Source organism: Mirounga angustirostris, unplaced genomic scaffold, assembly GCF_029215605.1.
Source record: "Mirounga angustirostris isolate CCGP_5_RB_7025 unplaced genomic scaffold, mMirAng1.0.hap1 SCAF_1, whole genome shotgun sequence".
In the NCBI taxonomy this organism is placed as follows: Eukaryota; Metazoa; Chordata; class Mammalia; order Carnivora; family Phocidae; genus Mirounga; species Mirounga angustirostris.
In genome coordinates this window covers 196,104,611-196,126,059 of record NW_026991709.1, presented here as the reverse complement: position 1 = coordinate 196,126,059, position 21,449 = coordinate 196,104,611, and the positions used below count along the sequence as shown (strand labels likewise).

The window sequence follows — 21,449 nt, the reverse complement described above, 5'->3', positions numbered from 1 at the left end:
TTTTTTTTTTTTGTAGCTATAGTCCTAGACCAGGGCCAGGGAGCTACAGCAGACATGGTCTTTGAGGATGCTACAGTGCCAACGTGCCCTTCCTGCCCCCACCCCCCACCCCACCCCTCTGGTCCCCCGCACCCCGGGATTTCTCAACTCCTGCCAGAAATAGTCCCTGAAATGACTTCTGGTTGGTCATCTGTAAGTCAGATACATTTGTCCATAGGGAGAGATTAGTCTTGTTTCATATAGTAGTCGGCTGTAGCCATGCAAAACGGGAACATTATTATTCTTATTTAAATAAGAAAGCAAGGCTTTTGACATAGCCTTTCTGATTATGTACCAAACATATGGGCATGCCCACTGGTAGGAACTCTTCCACTCGTGTTATGGCGGTCACAGTTGGTTAGTTAAAATGAATGTGTAGGCTCTTTGGCTATGAGGGGGTTGGAGATGCTCTGATTTTTGATGTGACAGTGAATGCTGTGGGAGGTGTGTGTTTGAGCAAGTGCATGTTTCCAGACTCCCTGGGATACCCTTAGACTGTTCTCTGCCCTGTGCCACTTCTCCTTTAACTTGAACCTCAGATCTGGAATCACCCGGATGTGCTATATGAAGCCCTTCAGAAGGAGAGTCTGGCCAATGAGCAAGACCTAGATGTGGAAGAGCTTGGCTCAGCGGGGACTAGTGCCCGCTGCCCGTCACAGGGAACAAAAGGCAAGGGGGAGGACAGCACCTTGGCCTCCTCAATGGGAGAGGCAACCAACAGCAAATACCTACAGGGGGTTGGCTTCAACCCTTTCCAGGAGCGCGGCAACAACATTGTCACATATGAATGGGTGAGTCAAGCAGATCCTTCTGTGCCCATAAACCACTGCTGAGAATGGTACAAATCCTATGTGGGGAAAGGGTGGGGGTTGCACAGTGTACTGTACTGCCAAGGTCTCTGCGGGGGATTATAAAGTTGTCCATGAGCTTCTGCTTTGGGAGGAGTGAATTTTATATCTAGTGTTCTGGCATGGACCTGCTGTAAGCTGCCTCATTTCTCTCTTGCAGGCCAAGGACCTTTTGACTAATTACCAGACTGGGGTCTTAGAGAACTCTCCCAAGATGGTACTGCTTTTCCACCTGATTGAGGAAAGTGTGAAGCTTGGGGACAAGATTCTCGTGTTCAGGTAGGAAGAGAAATTCCCCTATGACATCATGTATCTGTAGTAGAGTGACACAGCCCCTACAGAGTGAGACCGTCTGGGGTCGCCACAACTCCCCCTACTTTTTTTTTTTAAAGATTTTATTTATTTATTTGAGAGAGAGAATGAGATAGAGAGCATGAGAGGGGGGAGGGTCAGAGAGAGGCAGACTCCCTGCTGAGCAGGGAGCCCGACGTGGGACTCGATCCCGGGACTCCAGGATCATGACCTGAGCCGAAGGCAGTCGCTTAACCAACTGAGCCACCCAGGCGCCCCCCCCCTACTTTTTTTTTTTCTTTCATGCCTCTGCAGCCCAGGGCTTCTTGTGAGGACCTTCTTGCATTTCATCTCTTTCTTGGAGTTTCTTATTTTGCCCAATGTGATTTCTCTGCAGAGAACAATTTAAACATTAGGGAATACTGACATCAGAGGTCATAGTCTAATCCTTCAAATTATGGCCCAGGTCAGATCTGGCCTGTGGCCTGCCTGAGAGCTAGTTTTTACATTTTTTTTTTTTAAGATTTTATTTATTTATTTTAGATAGAGTGTGCGTGTAAGCAAGCTGGGTGGTGGTAGGGCAGCCAGAGGGGGAGGGAGAGGGACAAACAGACTCCCCACTAAGCATGGAGCCCAACGTGGGGCTCACTCTTACGACCCTGAGAGCCAAAAGAGAGACCTGAGCCAAAATCAAGAGTCAGACATTTCAACCAACTGAGCCACCTAGGCACCTAGTTGTTACATTTTTAAAGGGTTTTTTTTTAAAGATTTTATTTATTTATTTGAGACAGAGAGAATGAGAGAGAGAGAGCACATGAGAGGGGGGAGGGTCAGAGGGAGAAGCAGGCTCCCCGCCGAGCAGGGAGCCCGATGCGGGACTTGATCCAGGGACTCCAGGATCATGACCTGAGCCGAAGGCAGTCGCTTAACCAACTGAGCCACCCAGGCGCCCCTTTAAAGGGTTTTTTAAAAAAAGAAGAAGAATATTTGACAGATTGTATGTGGTCTACAGAGCCTAAAAATATTTACTATCTGGCCCTTTACAGAAAACATTTGCTGACTTCTGGTCTAATGTGCTTCGGTCTTTCCCCAGCCTTTATTTTTATTTTTTTTAATTAAAAGATTTTTGTGGGGGCACCTGGCTGGGTCAGTCAGTAGAGCATGCAGTTCTTACTTTCAGGGTTTTAAGTTCAAGCCCCACGTTGGGTGTGTAACTTACTTTAAAAAAAAATTATTTGTTTATGTATTTATATATTTATTTTTATGCTTTGTGTATAAAGTCAAATAAGTAATGTGATTTGTTCCAGAGTCACATTCTCAGTCTGGCCAGAACTGTGATGTCCATCAAGACCTGACTCCTCAGGGAAACAGATATAAAATTGATTGTTTTTGTTGTTGTTGTTCTGACTAGATTATGCTCCAATGAGAGCTAAATGGCAGGAGCCTGGCTTGGGAGCCTCGCAGAGTGAGGGTTTCCATGGGTGACACACTTTGAGAGGATACCAGTGATTCTAACTGGGGGAGTCTAGTGTTCCATTTCAAGTTATCACTTCTGAGGAGACTGCCTCTCTGTATAACTTGAAAGTAGCCAAGTGATTCTGTCTCCTTAGTAAGACCCATAATATTGATTGTGACCTATAATTAGATCTTACGTATATTCATGTAATGTTAGTTTTTAAAGCTGATGCTGTTTGTTACTATGCACTGAGCTAAACCCCAGAATTTTTCAATTGAGGAAGTAATAGGGTAGCAGATTTAGTGGGGTGCTGACAATAAGTGTATAGATGACTCTGCTCCCATTATGAGCTAGGGAGAACACCCTTGGTGGTTCTTTGTGGGGTTACCTCTCATGGGGTACAGGTTCTGGAAGCTCCCACTGTCAGAAGGCTGCACATGATGGTGAGCCCATTGGGGAACAAGATTCCCTTGGGTCTGAGAGCCTTCTGAACCAAATGTTGTTCCTTCCAGCCAGAGCCTTTCCACCTTGGCTCTCATCGAGGAGTTCCTAGGGAAACGAGAAGTGCCCTGTCTACCTGGTGCTGATGGGCAAGGAGTACAGAAGTGGGTTCGAAACGTCAGCTACTTCCGTGAGTTCATTGCTGCTTTGTTGCTGGAGTCCTGGCAGGGTCTCCTTAAGGGTTCTCTTTCTTTCTCTGCCTTTTTATCTTCTACTCTGTTCTCCATCAAATGCATAGGAGTATCTGGAGTAGCCAAGGAGCAAGGAGATATTGAGAGCAAGCTGCTGTGTGTGAGGCATTATACTAGGGGCTGGGAAGCTTGGGCAAGATAGGGGAGATCTGAGAAGTAGAAGGCATAAGCCTTGTCTTCATCTGACAACTCCAGGACAAATACAAAGTAGCACTGGTCGAGTGCCCTAACAGGTTCTAAGGAGAACAGAATCATTGCGGGGAGGATGGTTGGAGAAGGCTTCCTGGAGGAGGTGGAACTTGCAGTAGACTTGCAAAGATGGGGAGAATTTAAATATATAGAGTTAGTGTGGCCCAAAGGTCATTCTAGGAAGAAGGAGCAGAGTGAATATAAATAAGCTCAGATCATGCATTCTCTATAGTGGAGATAGTGTCCCTAAAGGGGTGAAAATTAGTTCTTGAGGGGACAAATTTTTTTTTTTAACTTTTCAAAAGTATAGAGCACAATAGGCATGCAGTAAATAAACATATACAGTATATCTGTGGTATTTGAAAATTCTTGAGGGTAATGTTGATTGGGGGAAAAATGTATAAAAAGGCTCCTTAAGAGGGCAGTAATGAAAAACAAAAGTTGAGAAATACTAACTTCAGGTGCTTACTGTCCAGATACTGACATTTGGGCCAGATAATTCTTTTTGTAGGGAGGCTGACCTGTGCATTGTAAGATGTTTAGCAGCGTCCCTGGTCTCTACTCATTAGGTGGCAGTGGCATCCACCTAGTGATAACAACCAAAAATGTTTCCACACATTGCCAGATGTCCCCTGTAGGATGTGGGGGCAGGGATATCACCCTTGTTGGGAAGCACTGTCCTAAAGGTAGTATTTAGAGAATGGAGGGACAGGGGCTAGTAGGAAGACCCCCAGCACAGGGTCTAGCCCACAGCCTTGTGTTGACTATAGGCTTGCCCAGTGAGTCAGTGCTGAGCTGTGCTTGGAAATTGTGGGAACTCAGGTTGGAAAGGTAGGTTGGGTGTCAACTGAGAGAGCTTCTAGTACCAGGCAATTAAACTAAGGCTTCCTATAACGGTAGCAATCCAGTTCTCCATGTGGTGTTTCATCTTCTTAGTTTCGCCCTTTTCTCTGGGGTGACAAATGTAGCCCCCCTCCTCTCTTATTCATGCTTCTTCTTAACTGAAGGTTACTTTTTCTTCTTCCTTTGAACTTCCCTCTTGTCAACCATATGCCCCGTCCCACTGCTCCAGATCTATTCCTTTTAATGTCTCCTTAGAGCAAGTTCTTAATCTTAGGAGCTTGTAACAATGCAAATTCCTGATGGAGGGACATCATCCATATCAAAACAGAACTCTTGCTCCTTCTGCACTCACCAGGATTTACAGGTCTGAGGCAAAGAGGTCACCCTGAGCCAGTGTTTACCAAGCTTCCCTATTTAGGGTGATTCTTCTTATGCCCCCTGAAGTCTAGGAACCCTGGCCTTAGAATTGACCTAAAATACTAAAGGGAGAAACATAGTTTATAATTCTTGTTGCACATGGGGGTATTTTTAATTATAGGTGTCTGGGTCTCACTGTAAACCCATGGAATGTCCAAGGGAGTGGAATCTGGGTATTGTAGTGTATTTGTTTCTTTCGTTTTTAAAACACATTTGCCCAGTGATTTTGCTGTGTACCCCTGCCCTCATCTGTCCATTTCTTGTGGTTTTTCTTCTCTCCTAGGGCTAGATGGTAGCACCCCTGCCTTTGAGAGGGAGCGGCTCATTAATCAGTTCAATGATCCCAGCAACCTCACCACCTGGCTGTTCCTTCTGTCCACAAGGTGAGTGGATCCTGAGAGGGGAGGTCAGAGGGCTGTGTTCAGGGCAGTTGGTCACATAGGCAGATACCCAAAGACTCATCAGAGTTCTGTCAGAAGAGATCTGCTCAGGTATGTGACTTGTTTTTGAGGTCAGAGAGGAGACCCCAAAATGAAGTTGTGTTAGGGTAATCGTGATAGTGTCATGAAGTTCTTTGAGACCTTCATTAATAATGGGCATAATTAGCTTTTTCTCTCAGGAGTGTTCTGAGCCTTAGATGATGTGATTAACGTGAAAGTGCTTTAAAAAGTGGAAAGTGTAAAAAAAAAAAGGTAGAAAGTGTAATGTAACTGTAAAAGACTGATGGCAGTAATATTTGTCATGCCAAGCAGTTTGAAGGCTGTGCTGCTTTCTGCCATCACAGTGCCCTTGATGGGTATGAACTAGTCATTTTCCAAGGCTGGTAGACTAAACACACCAGAAACATCTGCATGCAGACGTCTCCCTTCAAGTGACATTACTCTGTGGCCAGGATGCAGGGGCCTTACCCGTTACAGAGGAGGGGAGAGTGGGTTTTCTTTCTGAGCTGGTAGATACTTCTGTGTTGGATTTTCAGGGCATATTTTTCAGTGCTTGAGGAATGTACTGTTCATCGGCAGGACAGGAGAATCCTCCAATGTGTTGTGCTTAGGACAAAGGAGGTAATACTGGGGCAGGAGTCACAGAGTGAAACCAATTTAAAATCTGTCTTTAATAACTAAAAGTTCTGTGATTGTTGGCTTGTGTTTTAAAGGGCTGGGTGCTTGGGTGTGAATCTGATCGGTGCCAACCGAGTGGTGGTGTTTGATGCTTCCTGGAACCCTTGCCATGATGCTCAGGCAGTATGTCGGGTATACCGTTATGGCCAGAAAAAGCCCTGTCACATTTATCGCCTTGTGGCTGATTTCACCCTTGAAAAGAAGATCTATGACCGTCAGATTTCCAAGCAGGGCATGTCAGGTGGGGCATCTTTCAGGCTCAATACTATCCTTATTGTACCAGTGGTGGGAGGAGAGGGGCAGGCTGTGGGAACACAGGTAGGCTTTGAATCACAGAAAGCAGTTCCTCCCATCTCATTCTGATTCAAATAATTGTTTTAAGGGGCCCCTGAGTGGCTCATTTGTTAAGCGTCTGCCTTCTGCTCAGGTCATGTTCCCAGGGTCCTGGGATCGAGCCCCGCATCGGGCTCTCTGCTCCGCGGGAAGCCTGCTCCTCCCTCTCCCACTCCCCCTGCTTGTGTTCCCTCTCTCTCTTTGTCTCTCTCTGTCAAATAAATAAATAAAATCTTTAAAAAAGAAAAAAAACAATTGCTTTAAGATGGGGTTGACCTCAACTTGTCGAGGACAGGTATAATGAAAAGAGCTGAGCTAGGTGTACAGGTTTCTTTTTTGGTATTTCCATTTCACCAGGGCCTCACACCTGGTCTTTGACTTTGAAGTATGGGATAGCCTGAGGTAGTTTAGATATCAGTGACAGTTATGCCCCCCACAACCTCTCTCTCTGCCAATCTTCGTAGCTGTGCTTTTGTAGTCTTCTCAGCCATGTAGTGACTTTCTCCATGTCTTCTCCCTTCTAGATCGAGTGGTAGATGATCTTAATCCAATGCTGAACTTTACCCGGAAAGAGGTAGAGAACCTACTGCACTTTGTTGAGAAGGAGCCAGCTCCCCAAGCATCCTTGAACATAAAGGGGATCAAGGAGCCAGTCCTGCAACTTGCCTGTCTGAAGTACCCTCACCTCATCACCAAGGTGAGAACCTGGAGGGAGGCTTATCTGAGGTTTTGTTTCATGCAGAGGACTTAAACTAAGCTGATTCTTCTCCTTGCCACATGCAGTCCCCCAACCACCTATTCCCACCCCAGTCTTGTCCTAGGAGTGCTCAACTCAGCTATGTGGAATAATTTGGCCAGTGTGAGTTTTTCCTAGCAGAAAGAAGGGGGAAAATTGTAGAAATGTAGTCTGTTAATTCTCTGAACGCTCCCATCCTTTTGATATAGAAGGCAGACTTGGGTTTTGTAAAGGTGTGGCTGGGTTAGAGTTGTGAATTATACTTTTGACAAAAAGACAGTAAACCTGCCTGTGTGTCTGTGAGCAGGCTCTTTGCAAGTGCTGGAGATAGCCCTTTTTTGTTTTCAGAGAAAGCCTCATTGTATTTCAGTCATGTTGGCACAAAGAGTGGTAATTAAATCAACATCCTCCTGTGTCCCCAGGAGCCTTTTGAGCATGAGTCATTGCTCCTTAACCGAAAGGATCACAAGCTGACCAAGGCTGAGAAAAAAGCAGCAAAGAAAAGCTATGAGGAAGACAAGCGCACATCCGTCCCCTACACCCGCCCGTCATATGCGCAGTATTACCCTGCCAGTGACCAGAGCCTGACCAGCATCCCTGCTTTTAGTCAGAGAAACTGGTGAGTCACTGAAATGGGAGGAAGGTCTGCTGCTGGGCCAGGCCCAAACCATTTGACTGGTTCTGTTTTTAAACAAAGGGAAAGCCTACAACTTGCTCGTTGGCTGTTGTGAACTGACAGGTTCTGCTCTTGGATGAGGTGCCGAAGCAGTTCAGCAGCCCTGGTGTTTTAAGTAGTGGCTCTGGCTGGAAGAGTGAGCCACTGGCCTTGTGCCTTAGAAGAGTCTTTCTGAACTCCTGGAGAAGGTGCAGCTTTCTAAGACACAGAGGCCCAACTCTCCCACACAGCTGCCTTCATATCCATAGTGCCTTGGGCTTAGATCTTGCTTAAGCAGTGAAGTTCAAGGGTGAAGGCCAAGTCTTTTGTGAGTCCTGGATTGCAGTCAAGGAATTCTCCTACTCTTAATGGGATTTGATTCCGTGGTTGTGCCACGATCCTGAGGAAAAAAATCTTTTTCTTGAGTACAACTTCTAGAACTGTTCAGAGTATGAACACGTTGGAAGCCAATTGCTGAGTGAAGAGAGAGGCTCTTTGTAAGAAATTACCTTTATCTATGTTTAATTTTTTTTTTTTCATTTCAAGACAAAGTACCTCATAGGCCTTACCAGATTAGCTGCCTGATTGAGTGGTTTGTTTAAAAATTTTTTTATTATCTTGAATTAAAGATTATTATTTTATTTGAGGGGGATTTAAAACTTTTTTCTTTTTTTAAAAAAGATTATTTATTTGAGAGAGATTGAGCAAGAGCAGAGCATGCGAGAACTGGGGCAGAGGGAGAGGGAGAAGCAGGCTCCTGGCTGAGCAGGGAGCACGATGTGGGGCTCGATCCCAGGACCCTGGGATCATGACCTGAGCCGAAGGCAGACGCTCAACTGACTGAGCCACCCAGGTGCCCTAAAACTTTTTTCTTATGAAGATTCCATGTTAAAAAAAAACAAAACAACCTGATAAATGAGATTCTAAAGGAGCTGAAACCATGTAAATTTTATGGAAGACTCTAATGTTTGGTGAGTAAATTTGCTACTTTTTAAGTATAAGTTGCTTTCAAGAAAAACGTTATTCTGTTTCAAAGCCTTCAGACTTTATTTCTGTGTCATTTTCCAGGATACTGTTGCCTGGGAATGTTCTCCTTTCTTGTCCTCCACCCCTTTTGTTCTCTTTTCTGGCCTTTCCCATGTAACAACAGGAATGGACAAAGCCTGAACTCAGTAGGAGAAAAGCCATGTTGGGGGAAGATGTGACAAATGGGCTGGTCTCTGAGGCGATGTCAGCTCCTTTTCTGGTCCAGCTCTGGCCCCGTGGGAGGCACTAGCCTCTCACAATACTTGATGAGCCATACTATGATCCTGCTGATTCCTCATCCCATCTGGGTGTATGTGAGGAGGGTTTCCTGCCCAATTTCCTCGCTTCAGCTCCTCCAGAGTAGGGGGCTTGGGCTGGGTTCCTGTTTTCCTGACTTTTACCCTGATTTGACTTTGGATCCTGGGGAGAGTCCCACTGACATCTGACCAGAGCCCCTACCTCCTGAAAAGCCACCCTGGGCAGATTGAGGAAAAGGGACCTAGACGTGGTGAACTTGGGGTGCTATGTGGCCTATCTGGGAATGTGGGAGTCCAGACAGGGCCCAGAGGGCTGCCCAAAGGTGCCTTATAGCAAGCTCAGAGCAATGTTCTTCAGTCAGGTAAGGAAGAATATACCAATCCAAGGAAGTTCTCCCCCAAAACTAAAGACCAAAGGCACGAAACTTCAGAGAGCTTATAGAAAAAAAATCTTAAATCAGGAGTAGCTTTCTCAAGGTACCAACATCCAGTTGAAAAGAAAGTGGAGAATGAGGAGTGCGTCACTGACCATTTGGCATGCTGGCATAAGACATGCACAGCCAGTGTGCTCAGGCTGGCGATGGCCATGTGCCATTCAGAAGCCTGGATTCTGTGAACAGCTTTTTCGTGGCCACTGCTTTTGTGGTAGTCATGACTTAGAGGGGCACTTTGGACACTGGCCCCTGGAGGAGCCCAATGAAAGGTAATATGGAAGAGAGAGAGGTGTCTGCATTACTTACAGAAACTTGAGGTTCCAGAGAGTAAAGATGGTTGAAGTTGGACAGATGCTCTCTCAAGATCACCTGAATGTGTGGTATCATGTGGCCCTTTTTACTTGGGTGAGGGGGAAAATTCCACCTATTTGTCTTCAACTTGGCATGCACTGTGTTCTGAAGAACTTTTCCTCCCTTATTGCATCTTTACCTCTTCCTAACTTCCCTCAAGGACTAATTCCTAATGTATACAAACAGTCCGAATTCTAAAGGAGTAAATGTCACCTCACATCTCCAAAAAGGTATTATTCCACCAACATCTGATTCTTCTTAGAATCTAAGAGGTTTTATCCCTTGCTGCCATTTGATCTTGGTCCTGCCCCTAGTCTCCTTTTGAACTGGCCATACTCTGCAGGTTCTTTGATCCTTCTCAGCAGCAAGTGAGGCTGTAGAATGGGGGAATCTGGAGAAGCTCTGCAGCCTTTGCAGAACAGTAAGTAAGGGCTCTTCTGCCGAACTCTTAGTGTGTTTGTCCTTCCTTCACAGGCAGCCAACACTGAAGAGTGATGAGAAGCCTGTGGCCAGTGTTCGTCCTGTGCAGTCCACTCCCATCCCCATGATGCCCCGGCATGTCCCACTGGGAGGCAGTGTAAGCTCTGCCTCCAGCACAAATCCAGCTATGAACTTCCCGATCAACTACCTGCAGCGTGCGGGGGTCCTTGTGCAGAAGGTGGTCACCACAACAGGTTGGGAACTCCTAGGTCCTCTTCCAGGGCTGCCTGTCCCTTTACTTTGTTCATTCAGGAAGTATTTATTAAACACCTTTTGTGTTCTGGGCCTTACTACGTTAGCACTGTGGGTAAAAATAGAGAAGATAGTCCCTGATCTTGAGGAATTTGCATTCTAATGGAATATCTTAAGAATTATAACACTGGGTTATAGTACTGGGTTTTCTTAAATGTGATATGTGGGATAGACTGTGAGCACTGCAGAGATTATGGAAATGTCACTGGGACACAGGGTTGGTCTGAGAGAGGTGTGAATGTGTTGAGTCCTGCCTGACTATAGGGTCAGCTGGGTATAAAGGATGACTGTCAACCTCCCTACTTAATTAGAAGACCTGAAAGTCACTTGCTTCTTTCTTTGTGAGTTTGATACAGGTTGAGCATAGTGGGCCTGTGGTAGGAGGCTGGCAGCCTGTCTGTCTCTGCGATTGGTTCTGTGATTCAGGGTAATTGGGAAGGAAAGCATTTCGTGGAGCTGTGTTTCATCGTATTATCTAGAAATATTCATGGTATATAAATTTTAATAAAAATATCTTGTTTTTTTGAGTATGAAAATAATGTGGGTCCATTGCAAAATCATTGTGAAATGGGCAAAAACAAAAAGAGAGCCTCTTGAGATCCTTCTTCTCAGCTGATTCTTGAACATACTTTTTATTCTTTAGTTAGGTGTGGAGTAATGCCAGCAAGGAGGAGGATGAGGCCACTTTTGGGGCCTAAAGTGATGTCGAGCAGATGGATGCAGATAGCTTAGGGGGGAAGAAAATAAACAAACATAGAAATAACCATCTGAACTAGAACTTTCTCCAAATTAAAACTCTATGAATTTTTAATTAAATGAAAGGAAATTGATCAGAAAGATGATTGGATTTCTAAAAAGTTTCTCGTTTTCCTAGTATTCTTTGCTAGACAGCTGCGAGAGGAGGCCCTGCTTGCCCCATCCTCCTTGGTTCAGACCTCCACTCTACTGAGAGGCTTTAGGGAAGCCACTGAGGAACAGGGGTGGATGTGGACTTTGCATCTTCTTTTCCCTCTCAGTCAGGTAATCTAAATCTGAGGTCTCTGTCTTCACTTAGATATTGTTATTCCTGGACTCAACAGCTCCACAGATGTACAGGCAAGAATTAATGCTGGTGAGAGCATCCACATCATCCGTGGGACAAAAGGTGAGAGCCTAAGATGCCCATCCTCTACCTTTGGTTCAGAGTGTGGGGCTGAGAAGCAGAAGAAATATATATGGCTTGAGCTGGAGGAAGGATAGGAATTATCCTATAGAGTGTCACATGTAGGAGAAGCATGAGAAAAAGACATTTCTGGGAACTTAGCAGAGTTGGGGTGGGCCCAAAAGAGATTTGTCAGTGGCTTAAAAGAAGAGAGTTAGGGTCCGTGCATTCCCATATTTGCCATTGTTTTTATGGAGAATCTTGAGGTGGGTTTGGATAGACACTGTGTTTTGTGTCAGTCTCAGCCTGTTGATAGTGATGCTATCAGCTAGAAGTTCCTCACCACTCACCTAGTAATTGTGGCAAGTCCCCACAGACATTTGTCAGAGCCAGTGTCATGGCTGGACTGGCACTTGTGGTTCTTACTATGATTGCAAGATGTTACCTCAGCTAAACCATCAGTGAACTTTGAAAAAATAAAGTTTATTACTCACAGATCCTGGAGGGTACATAGCACCCCAGGGCCACACAGTGAGGTGATGGGTAAAGAGAGAGAGAGAGGGAGAGAAGACTTGGGGCTCTGTTAGAGTCCAGGAATTGGGGTGGTTAGAGTTCTGTGGGTTTACTCTTCATTGGTGAATTTAAAACATAAGAGCTGGAATTACGGCATGGGAAGGGAAAAGCAGGGTCCCTCGAGGTTCAGTTTTCTGATTACTCTGGGATTTCTAAAAGGGGAACTTCATGGAGGGGGACAGCCTGGTTCCTTATCTAGTTGTTTAGCTAGTAGATGTGTCATATAGGTGCAATTTGTTTATTCGAGATAGATACCTTAACCATCAAAAGCTTAGTGCCTGGCATTTAAACTACACACAGGGAGACCAAAAGTGGAGGGAAGGAGCTGTGGAATGGATTATAAACTACATGTATGTTATTGTGTCATCTTACCTACTTGCTCAGAGTGGGGTGGAGGTCTCCAACTAGGAAGTGTGTTGGGTGGATGAATTAGTATATGTGGGTTGCATGACAGATATTTTGAGTGTGGTAATTTAAGATTTATTTATTTATTTTAGAGAGGGGTGGGGGAGGAGCAGAGGGAGATGGGGGGAGTCCTAAGCAGACTGCCCGCTGAGTGTGGAACCCAGTGCAGGGCTCGATCCCAGGACCCTGAGATCACGACCTGAGCCAAACCAAGAGTTGGATGCTTAACCAACTACACCAGCCAGGCGCCCCTTGAGTGTAGTAATTTAAAAAGTCTGCTGCCTGTGGCCCCCTTACAGAGGGAGATGAGATTGCTGGGATGAGAATTCTGGACTGGACATTGTCAGGATGTAATCTGAGCCTATCGTTCATATCATCCTTTACTGTATGAGGCTCCCTGAGGTTCTTTGTTTAGCAAGGAGATTTTACCCTAGCCTCTATTGGGTCAAAGTACCTTTAGGCTCAGGGAAAAGATGCCATGAAGCACATGACACACAGAGATTATACCCAGCCCCCCTACTAGGCTCTTCCTAGCCTAGAGCATGGGTTAGCAAACTATGGCCCATGGGCCAAATCCTGCCTGCTTCCTGTTTCTGTACCTGTGAGCTAAGCATGGGTTATACATTTTCAATTAGTTGGAAAAAAAAAAGAATAATATTTTGTGGAACCTGAAAATTATATGAAATTCACATTTCAGTGTCGGTAAATAAAGGTCTTTGGAGCACAGCCAACCCCAGCTGTTTTCGTGCTATAGTATAGCAGAGTTGAGTGGTTGCAACACTTTGGCTTACAAAGGCAAAAATATTTGCTCACTGGCCCTTTAAGAAAATGTTTGCTGACCTCTGACTTAGAGGCAACCCTGACCTTCCAGGAGATTGATCAAAAGACAGAGAAGGTAGGTTAGTGCCCTGTGGGAACAGGATGCTGGTCTTGAATTATTCTTACCAAGGGAGAAAAGGGTGTTGAGGCAATGAGGCTCTTTCCTCCCAGATCAAGAGGAGGACCCTTGCCAGAGTACTTTGCCCAGAACCAAGGCAGCCAACTTACTCTCTCTCCCAGCATCCCGTTTATTTCCTCCATTGCATTAACCTTTCCCAGTATTTTCTGGCATCATTGTCTGTCTCCTCCCCATGAGACAGGGCCCTTTTCTGTCTGTGTTCTTCAGTGTTTAGGACAATGCCTCATATGTGGTAATTGTGCCCTGTTTGTGGAATGAATGAATAACATCGGGTCCACAGCTCAGCCACTACACTTGTCATTTCAGGGGTCTTGAGAGAGGGTGTGAGACCTAATTTTATAGCTGTTTCCCAGCCCATGGTGCCTAAGCCTGGAGTTTCCCAGAGTTGGCTGATTGCATGTTGGCTCCTAGCAGTCTTCCTCCTGTTTTCTTCTTAGGGACGTACATCCGCACCAGTGACGGGCGGATCTTTGCTGTCCGGGCAACTGGCAAACCGAAGGTCCCAGAAGATGGTCGGATGGCTGCTTCAGGTATAGTGGCTTTTACTTTCTATTGACCTACACAGCACATTTTTGTTTGTTTTGTTTTGGTTTGTAATTAATTTATTTTTTGAATAATGTGTACATGGTTCATAATTCAAAAGGTGTAAGGGGGGTAAAGTAAAAAGTAAGTTCTTCCCCCTCCCCCAAGCACCCAGTCATCTATTGCTCCTTTCTGGTGGTGCTGCTCTCATTTGCTTTTTTTAGAGATACGTTATATATATACCGGTATGTATGTGTGCACCTGTGTGTGTGTGTGAGTCTCTGTGTTAAATATATATACATAAGTTTTCTTCGTTCTTTTTTTTAAGATTTCTTTATTTATTTGAGAGAGAGAGAGCGAGCGCAGGTCAAAGAGTGTGTGTGTGGCACATTAACGGTGTTAAGAGGTCTGGCCAGGTTCCCCTCTACAGGAGTGGCTCTCATCTATCCTCCTGCCATGGAGTATGAGCACTACACTGCTCTTGTTCCCAATTTTTATTATGGCAATTTCCATACCTACAGACAAGTTGAAAGAATAGCACCCATGTACCCCGCATCTAGTCATCCAGTGACTGTTACTGTTCTTGTAAACTTTCTTCTGTCTCTCCCTTCCTCTTACTGGAACTATCTGGAAGTTGAAGATGTCATGTCACTTTACCTTTAAATACTTCAGCACACATCTCCTAAGAATAAGGCCATTCTCCTAGCCACAACACCATTATCACACTAAAACAAAAGTTTACAACTCCATAATATTACCTACTATCCAGGCCGTATCCCCACTTGTCCCAGTCATTTTTCACAGCCGTGGATTTGGTTTTGTTTTTAAACCAGGATGGACCACTTTTTAAACTTCATTTTCCGGGGCACCTGGGTGGCTCAGTCGTTAAGCATCTGCCTTTGGCTCGGGTCATGATCCCAGGGTCCTGGGATCAAGTCCCACGTCAGGCTCCCTGCTCAGCGGGGGGTCTGCTTCTCCCTCTCCCTCTGCCACTCCCCCTGATTGTGCTCTCTCTCTCAAATAAATAAATAATTTTTTAAAAATCTTAAAAAAAAAAAAAAATCTTCATTTTCCTTTTCTCGCCCATCCTGGTCACTGGCTGTCTCTGCCCCTTCTCAGAAGGAATCCAGCTAGTTATTAGAATGATCTTTTAGCATTTCATATTCATTATCTCCTAGGATTCACCTTGGTCAAGTTTCACAGGTTAGGGAACTGGGGTGCAGAGAAGTTACATGTCTTGTTTCCTAGATCAAAGGATTTCTTTCTCTGTGATTGGAAAAAGTTGCCTGGAGGATGTTGTTTGGACATCAGACTTTTTGAATTTGGGGGACCACGGGACAAGATTATTTTTTTAATGAAATTTTCCTATACCCTCCTTCTCTCCCTGGCCATTCTGGTTCTCAGTTACCTACATTTTATTCTTCAGGTTCCCAGGGGCCTTCTCTCGAGTCCACAAGCAACGGCAGACACAGTGCCTCATCACCCAAAGCTCCTGACCCTGAGGGGCTGGCCAGGCCCGTCTCTCCAGACAGCCCGGAGATCATCAGTGAGCTCCAGCAGTATGCAGATGTGGCTGCCGCCAGGGAATCCCAACAGAGCTCCCCAAGCTCCAATGCCGCCCTGCCTGGCCCCCCAGGCCAACTTGTGGACAGCAGTGCTGTTCCTGGGACAGCTCTCGGGACTGAACCTCGACATGGGGGTCATTGCCTCAATAGTTCCCTCTTGGTGACCGGCCAGCCCTGTGGTGACAGGAACCCAGTGTTGGACTTACGGGGCCATAAGCGAAAGTTGGCCACACCACCTGCTGCCCAGGAGTCAGCCCGCCGGCGGTCCAGGAAGGGCCACCTGCCAGCCCCCGTGCAGCCGTATGAACACGGGTATCCAGTTTCTGGCGGGTTTGCCATGCCACCCGTCTCCTTAAATCATAACCTCACCGCTCCCTTCACCTCCCAGGCTGGGGAGAACTCCTTGTTTATGGGCAGTACCCCCTCCTACTACCAGCTGTCCAATTTGCTGGCAGATGCCCGCCTGGTGTTTCCAGTGACTACTGACCCTCTGGTGCCAGCAGGCCCCGTCAGTTCCTCTTCCACGGCTACCTCAGTCACTGCCAGCAACCCCACCTTCATGCTCAACCCCTCTGTTCCAGGGATACTACCCAACTACTCACTCCCATTCTCACAGCCACTCCTGTCTGAGCCGAGGATGTTCGCGCCTTTTCCTTCCCCTGTCTTACCCAGCAACCTTTCACGGGGCATGTCTGTCTACCCAGGCTACATGTCCCCACATGCAGGCTACCCAGCTGGCGGCCTCCTCCGGTCCCAGGTGCCTCCATTTGACTCTCATGAGGTTGCTGAGGTGGGGTTCAGCTCCAATGATGATGAGGATAAGGATGATGATGTGATAGAGGTCACTGGGAAATAGCTGGGGAGCCCCTCTCCACCTCACTTGGGGCCCCTGGCAGGTTGCCCACCAAGCTGAAAGGCAGCAATCTGGGCTTTCTGAGAATAGGGCACTTGGCAGGAGGGAAAAGGAAGAGGACAAAGAAAGGTGGTTGACCACAATGGCAGGGCTCTGTTGCTGTTTAACAAAAGAGGCAAAAAAAAAAAAAAGCCAACAGAGCAGCAATAGCGGGAAATCAGGGACCCAAAACAGGAATGGAGGGGCAGGGCAGCTTGCCTCTCTTCCTGCCTGCCTTGCTTATGCTGTGTGCTTGCTTGCTTGCCATCTGGGTGTAGAAGCTCACATCCCATTTCTGTCTTTGGGAACATTCTCTCCCAAGAGAGCTGCCTTACTGGGTGACTTAGCTTGGCCTAGAGAGGGGAGGGGCGGGAAGAAGGGTAAGTGAAGGGTGGGCGGGGAGAACAGATTGAGATTTCATGTGAAGTGGAGTCCTTTTAGGGGCAGGAAAGAAACAGACCAGGTATATGTGTGTGTGTGTGTGTGTGTTTATGTTTATGTCTGTATGTGTATGTAACAGAGCAGGGGTGGTGGTGGGAGGGGAGGGTGGGAAAGACGAAGGGGGAAACTAAAAAATGAATTTATTGTTTTTAAATGGAAATCAGAGTGTGGTGGTTCATGGCAACTATTAGTATGAACATCGGGATGAGCCCAGGAGAAGAGCCATGGAACCCTTAAGTTTCCTTCTAGTTGGGTGAAGAGAAGGCCCAGCTAATCCAAGTCCCTGGTCTTCATAGCTGCATTTATTTTGGAATTTGGGGGAAATTATGAGAGAAAATGGGCATTACCAATCTCTGTGTCTTTCCCCAGTGGTTGTCTCTGAGCAGATCTCCCTTCCCAGGGTGTGAGATTGTGTGTGTGCAGAGGCTGGGACGGGGATACTGTGGTGTGTGAGCAAGAGGTCAGGGAATTGTGACCAGAATAGACCTTCACAAGGATGGAACTGAGCCCCCACCTGCCTGTCCTTGTGGCCTTTCCTTTCCTTTGCTTCCCTGCTAGAAAGCTCCATGTTAATTTATTTTTTATGGGCAATTATTTATTATTTGGACTTTTCCATGTGTCTTTTTTTGGGGGGGGTGGATTTGGGGAGGGTAGGAGATAGGAAGGGAAATGTTAAGATCTCCCAGACCCCATAGGGGTAAATAAATCCCAGGTAGATGGTGAATTGACCAAGGAAAGAGAGTTAGGCTTGACCAAAGTTTACACTAAATGACTATGTTTTCGGGAAATGGCCTCTCAGGAAGATCAGAGAATCTTGTGACTGGATAGTTAGTGGGGGTGAGACTCATTCCACAGAGATTGAAACTTGGGATCATGGTGTTTGCTATTAGGAAGTCAGTGACCCCAGATTTGGAGCTGTGTCCTCCTGGGATGACCTTAGAGGCAGGCCCTCTGTCTGAATAGTGAAGCTGTGCATACATAGGTGACTGCTGGGTTGAGAGAATAGACTATTGATTTCCTTTTGGGAAGTGTTTTGGCCTCCCCAGCCTATCAGATGATCATTATGGGCCTGGTGTCTGTTATCTCTGTCCTCTTTGAAGGAACACAGAGCAGCCCTTCCTCTGTAGGAGTCTTAAGTCTGGCCTTTGAAAAAAATACATCAGTCATTCTGGGTCTCCTCTTTCTTGTTGCCAATGGCAGGGGGCAGGGCATCTAGTCTTTAAGCATAAACACTGGCTGTCTTCCTGTTGACTCGTTTTCCCCCTGCCACTGACACTTTGCTAGGCAGTTCTTTAAGATGAACAAACCTGTCTGGCTTTAGAGTTTTGCCACCTATTCATGGGTCCCTCCTCACTGAGCAGCTGCTGCACCTGCCTCTTACCAACCTTGGAGGCAGCTTAGCCAAGTCACCCTTCGTAGTAGCTGCTTCTGCAACCCTTCTGACCAGCCTGTTTCCATTGTTGGAGGGCTTTAGCACATTCTGGGGTATTGTCCCCAGAGAAGAGACAAGGAGATGGCTGATGGGGCTGCATGCATGTGTGTGTGTGTGTGTGTGTGCGTGCGTGCGCACGTTTGTGTGCTGTCTGGTTGCACCAAGAGTGGAACTTAAGGAGCTTTCACTCTCTTTTTTCATAGGTACCCTGTCAGACACTTAACTCTCCTACTCATAGAAGCCTTAGATCTACAATTTAGCTATGCAAATTATTTTAATAATTTTAAAATAGCAGTTCCAACCAGTGCTTTCTCTTCCAGATGCATCCCAGGAATGGATGCTGAAGGGACTCAGTTGGAGTGGGCTCTCAGGTTTGAGACTGGTGCAGTAGGAGTGAGCTAGCCTGGATCTCTGATTTGCAGAGCACACTCACAACCTGGGCTACAACTGATAGCCTCTAAGGCCCCGGAATCCTGGGATCCCAGAGATATGTGTGTGTGTGTGTGTGTGTGTGTGTGTGTGTGTGTGTGTGTGTGTGTGGTGTTAGGGAAGGAGGAGTATGTCTGTGTTCACCTCTAAGAAGTCACAGCAGCAGGCTCTGAGAATCTGGAAACTATCAGCAAGGAATTGAAACCAGTCACTGGAAGGATGGGCCTTTGAAGGTACCAGGAAGTGAATGGGTATTCTGAGAGGCAGCACATACCTGTTCTCTACCCACTGATTCCAGGGGCTGGGTCTTGCTTCAGGTCAGAAGAGGCAATAGTTTTGGGAGGCTGACCTGGCTAGGGAAGGCTTTCTTTGATATGTGCAGCTTATATTGTATAGGGGGTATGGGGTGGGATCATGGGAAATTGGAATGCTACCAGTTTCATGCTTTGGGTTTTTGTTTTTTTAATCTAAAAACACTTTTCTGACTTTTCTGCTGTCTCTTTGTGTATGCTGGTAGGCAAGTGTGCGTGCACACCAAACATGAGCATGTGTGTGAGGGAAGCAGGAAATGTCTCAGAGCCTAAGAACCATGTTTTACAGCCTCTTTGATCAGAAACACTTGGTGGTGGCTTCCACCCACCATCCAGGCCTGAGTAAGGGAAGGGTGGTGATATGGGGTGGGGAGGGGTAGGGGTAGGCAGTAGATCAGGCCCCTCAGCATTTTCCCTCACCATTGTCTTCCATAGAATGTTTTCAAGGGCCTCTCAAGCCCCATCCATCTGGTTTAGCCTAAATCCTCAGGCTAGGGGAATATAGTACTACGTAATGATTCAGGATTACCATTTGTAATGATACTCAATTTCCTTTTCTTAACATTGTTGTGGATAAAAATTGAACCAGAGACAAAGTAGCCATTTCAGTAAGAAAGTAAGTGAACCATGTTGGATCAGATCATTGGATATCTGCCAAGTCCTCACCCCCTTCAAGTTGTGCTTCTTGAGCATCTCTTTCTAGTCCTTGGAACTCTCTTCCCTAGGAATTAGTGTGTGGTATCTCTCTGTATACTTGTGATTCACAACTAAATATGAAATTCCCCTCTCCAGGGCATGAAGCAAATAGCTGGGGTAAAGTTTTGCTGATAAGTTGAAACACTCAACCAAACTTTAGTCTGGGTGGAGACACTGTCACTCCCAAAGCTGTCAGCAGAGCAAGGCCCTCTGTCTCAGTCTGTTCAAGCCTGGCATTGCTCTGAAACTGAGTCCTCATCCCATGGGGAATGTCCGGGGGGGGGGGTACATTCCTTATTCCTAGTGTTCCTGGCCATGACCCCCTTCCTCCCACTTCCCAGTTTCCTGTGATTCCTCGGAAAACCAGTCTCCCTTCTGAGCCATGGCCTCCTGTGCACCCAGTTAAGTCTTTCTTTCCCCAATAAACCTACTCTGAGAGAAGAGCTCTTTCCCTCAATGGACCCCCAGGAGACTCTCTGGCCCTCCTCTGACTTGTTCCCAGGAAATCTGCACCTCAAGGCCTGAGAATGCTGCGCTTTCCACTCTGTCCCCTCCTACTGACTCTTCTGCCCTGTGTGTTCCGATGTGACCCCTTCATGTCTCTTCTGTGCCACTCGCTTGGCCCTAGGCCTTTTATGAATACCCAAGTCTTAACGATGAACTTTCCAAGCAGGCAGTGTCCAACTTCTTCACTCTTCAGGGACCTGAGTCAGCCCCTTTCCTCTCTCAGGTTGGTTGGATGTAGTAATCCAGTGCACTGGGAAGAGGTAGCCAGGTAGGCTGCAGAGTCTAGTGCAGAGGGCTGGAGGAGATTTGGGTACTGTTACCACTACTGGGGTGATATTCAGAAGAGGGGACCTCATACTGTGACCTGACCCAGGACCCTCCTGGAAGAGAGCTCAGCCCAAGTGTGTGTGCGCTTGAGTGTGTGTACGTACGTGTGTATGTGCGAGATAGAGTGTGCACTTATGCACACGGGTGTAAACTGTTATCTGGTTTTGTTACTCAGGGTGGGCTGGGGACTCACGGGAAAAATCCCCCTCAGCCTGCCCAAGACTGGTTTTTTTCTGTACCCTCTGCAGAAGGGTCAGGGGAAGGGGGTCCAGGTGGGTTGAGGGGGTCGCAATGGATAACCACTAAGGCCACACTGCTGCCGGGAGGAGTGGGGGGATATGAAATGGCCCCAGGGACCTGGCACCTGGCTTTGGTTTTCCATCTTCTTTCCTCAGGATGCCCCCTGAGGCCTGGGACCTGCTGCGACTGGCTTTGAGGAGCATCTGTGGCTGGGTGCTCCAGCTGCTGGTGTGATCATGGGCTTCCCTCCTCTCTCAGCAGGGCAGGTGCTCCTGCCCCAGAGACTGGGCAACTGGCTGTTTCTATGACGTATTTATTTTTACTTGTGTTTCATGTCACTTTTTTAAAAAAGCAAACAGAACAATTGTCAGTATAACTGCCTATCAGTTTTCTTTATTTCTCTTTTTGTAAAATAAAATTTAAACTCAAGAAGGCAGTGTTGTTTGATCAAGGAATTGTCTGAACAGCTGTTTGGCTGGGTGGTGGTGAAAGGGATATAACAGTATAGTGGGCACTGGGATGGCACTTGGGCGGGTGGGGGAGGGAGGGAGGAATAGAGGGCAGACTGCTGGCAGGCTTCGTTGCAGGTGGGG

General features: G+C 46.6%; 1 protein-coding gene across 3 annotated transcripts in view; it reads left to right on the top strand.

Moving 5' to 3' along the window:
* Nucleotides 1-21,288, top strand: part of RAD54L2 (RAD54 like 2) — a 113,785-nt gene extending 92,497 nt beyond the window's left edge. For all 3 annotated transcript variants that reach the window (XM_045862266.3, XM_064595573.1, XM_045862265.3), the window contains 11 exons: nucleotides 579-830; nucleotides 1,048-1,166; nucleotides 3,147-3,265; nucleotides 5,059-5,158; nucleotides 5,929-6,134; nucleotides 6,751-6,923; nucleotides 7,385-7,581; nucleotides 10,160-10,359; nucleotides 11,472-11,561; nucleotides 13,932-14,024; nucleotides 15,443-21,288. In XM_045862266.3, coding sequence (XP_045718222.1) covers nucleotides 579-830; nucleotides 1,048-1,166; nucleotides 3,147-3,265; nucleotides 5,059-5,158; nucleotides 5,929-6,134; nucleotides 6,751-6,923; nucleotides 7,385-7,581; nucleotides 10,160-10,359; nucleotides 11,472-11,561; nucleotides 13,932-14,024; nucleotides 15,443-16,437 — 2,544 coding nt within the window. In that variant the 3' untranslated portion in view covers nucleotides 16,438-21,288. The remainder of the gene's footprint in view (nucleotides 1-578; nucleotides 831-1,047; nucleotides 1,167-3,146; nucleotides 3,266-5,058; nucleotides 5,159-5,928; nucleotides 6,135-6,750; nucleotides 6,924-7,384; nucleotides 7,582-10,159; nucleotides 10,360-11,471; nucleotides 11,562-13,931; nucleotides 14,025-15,442) is intronic.
* Nucleotides 21,289-21,449: the final 161 nt, after the last annotated feature.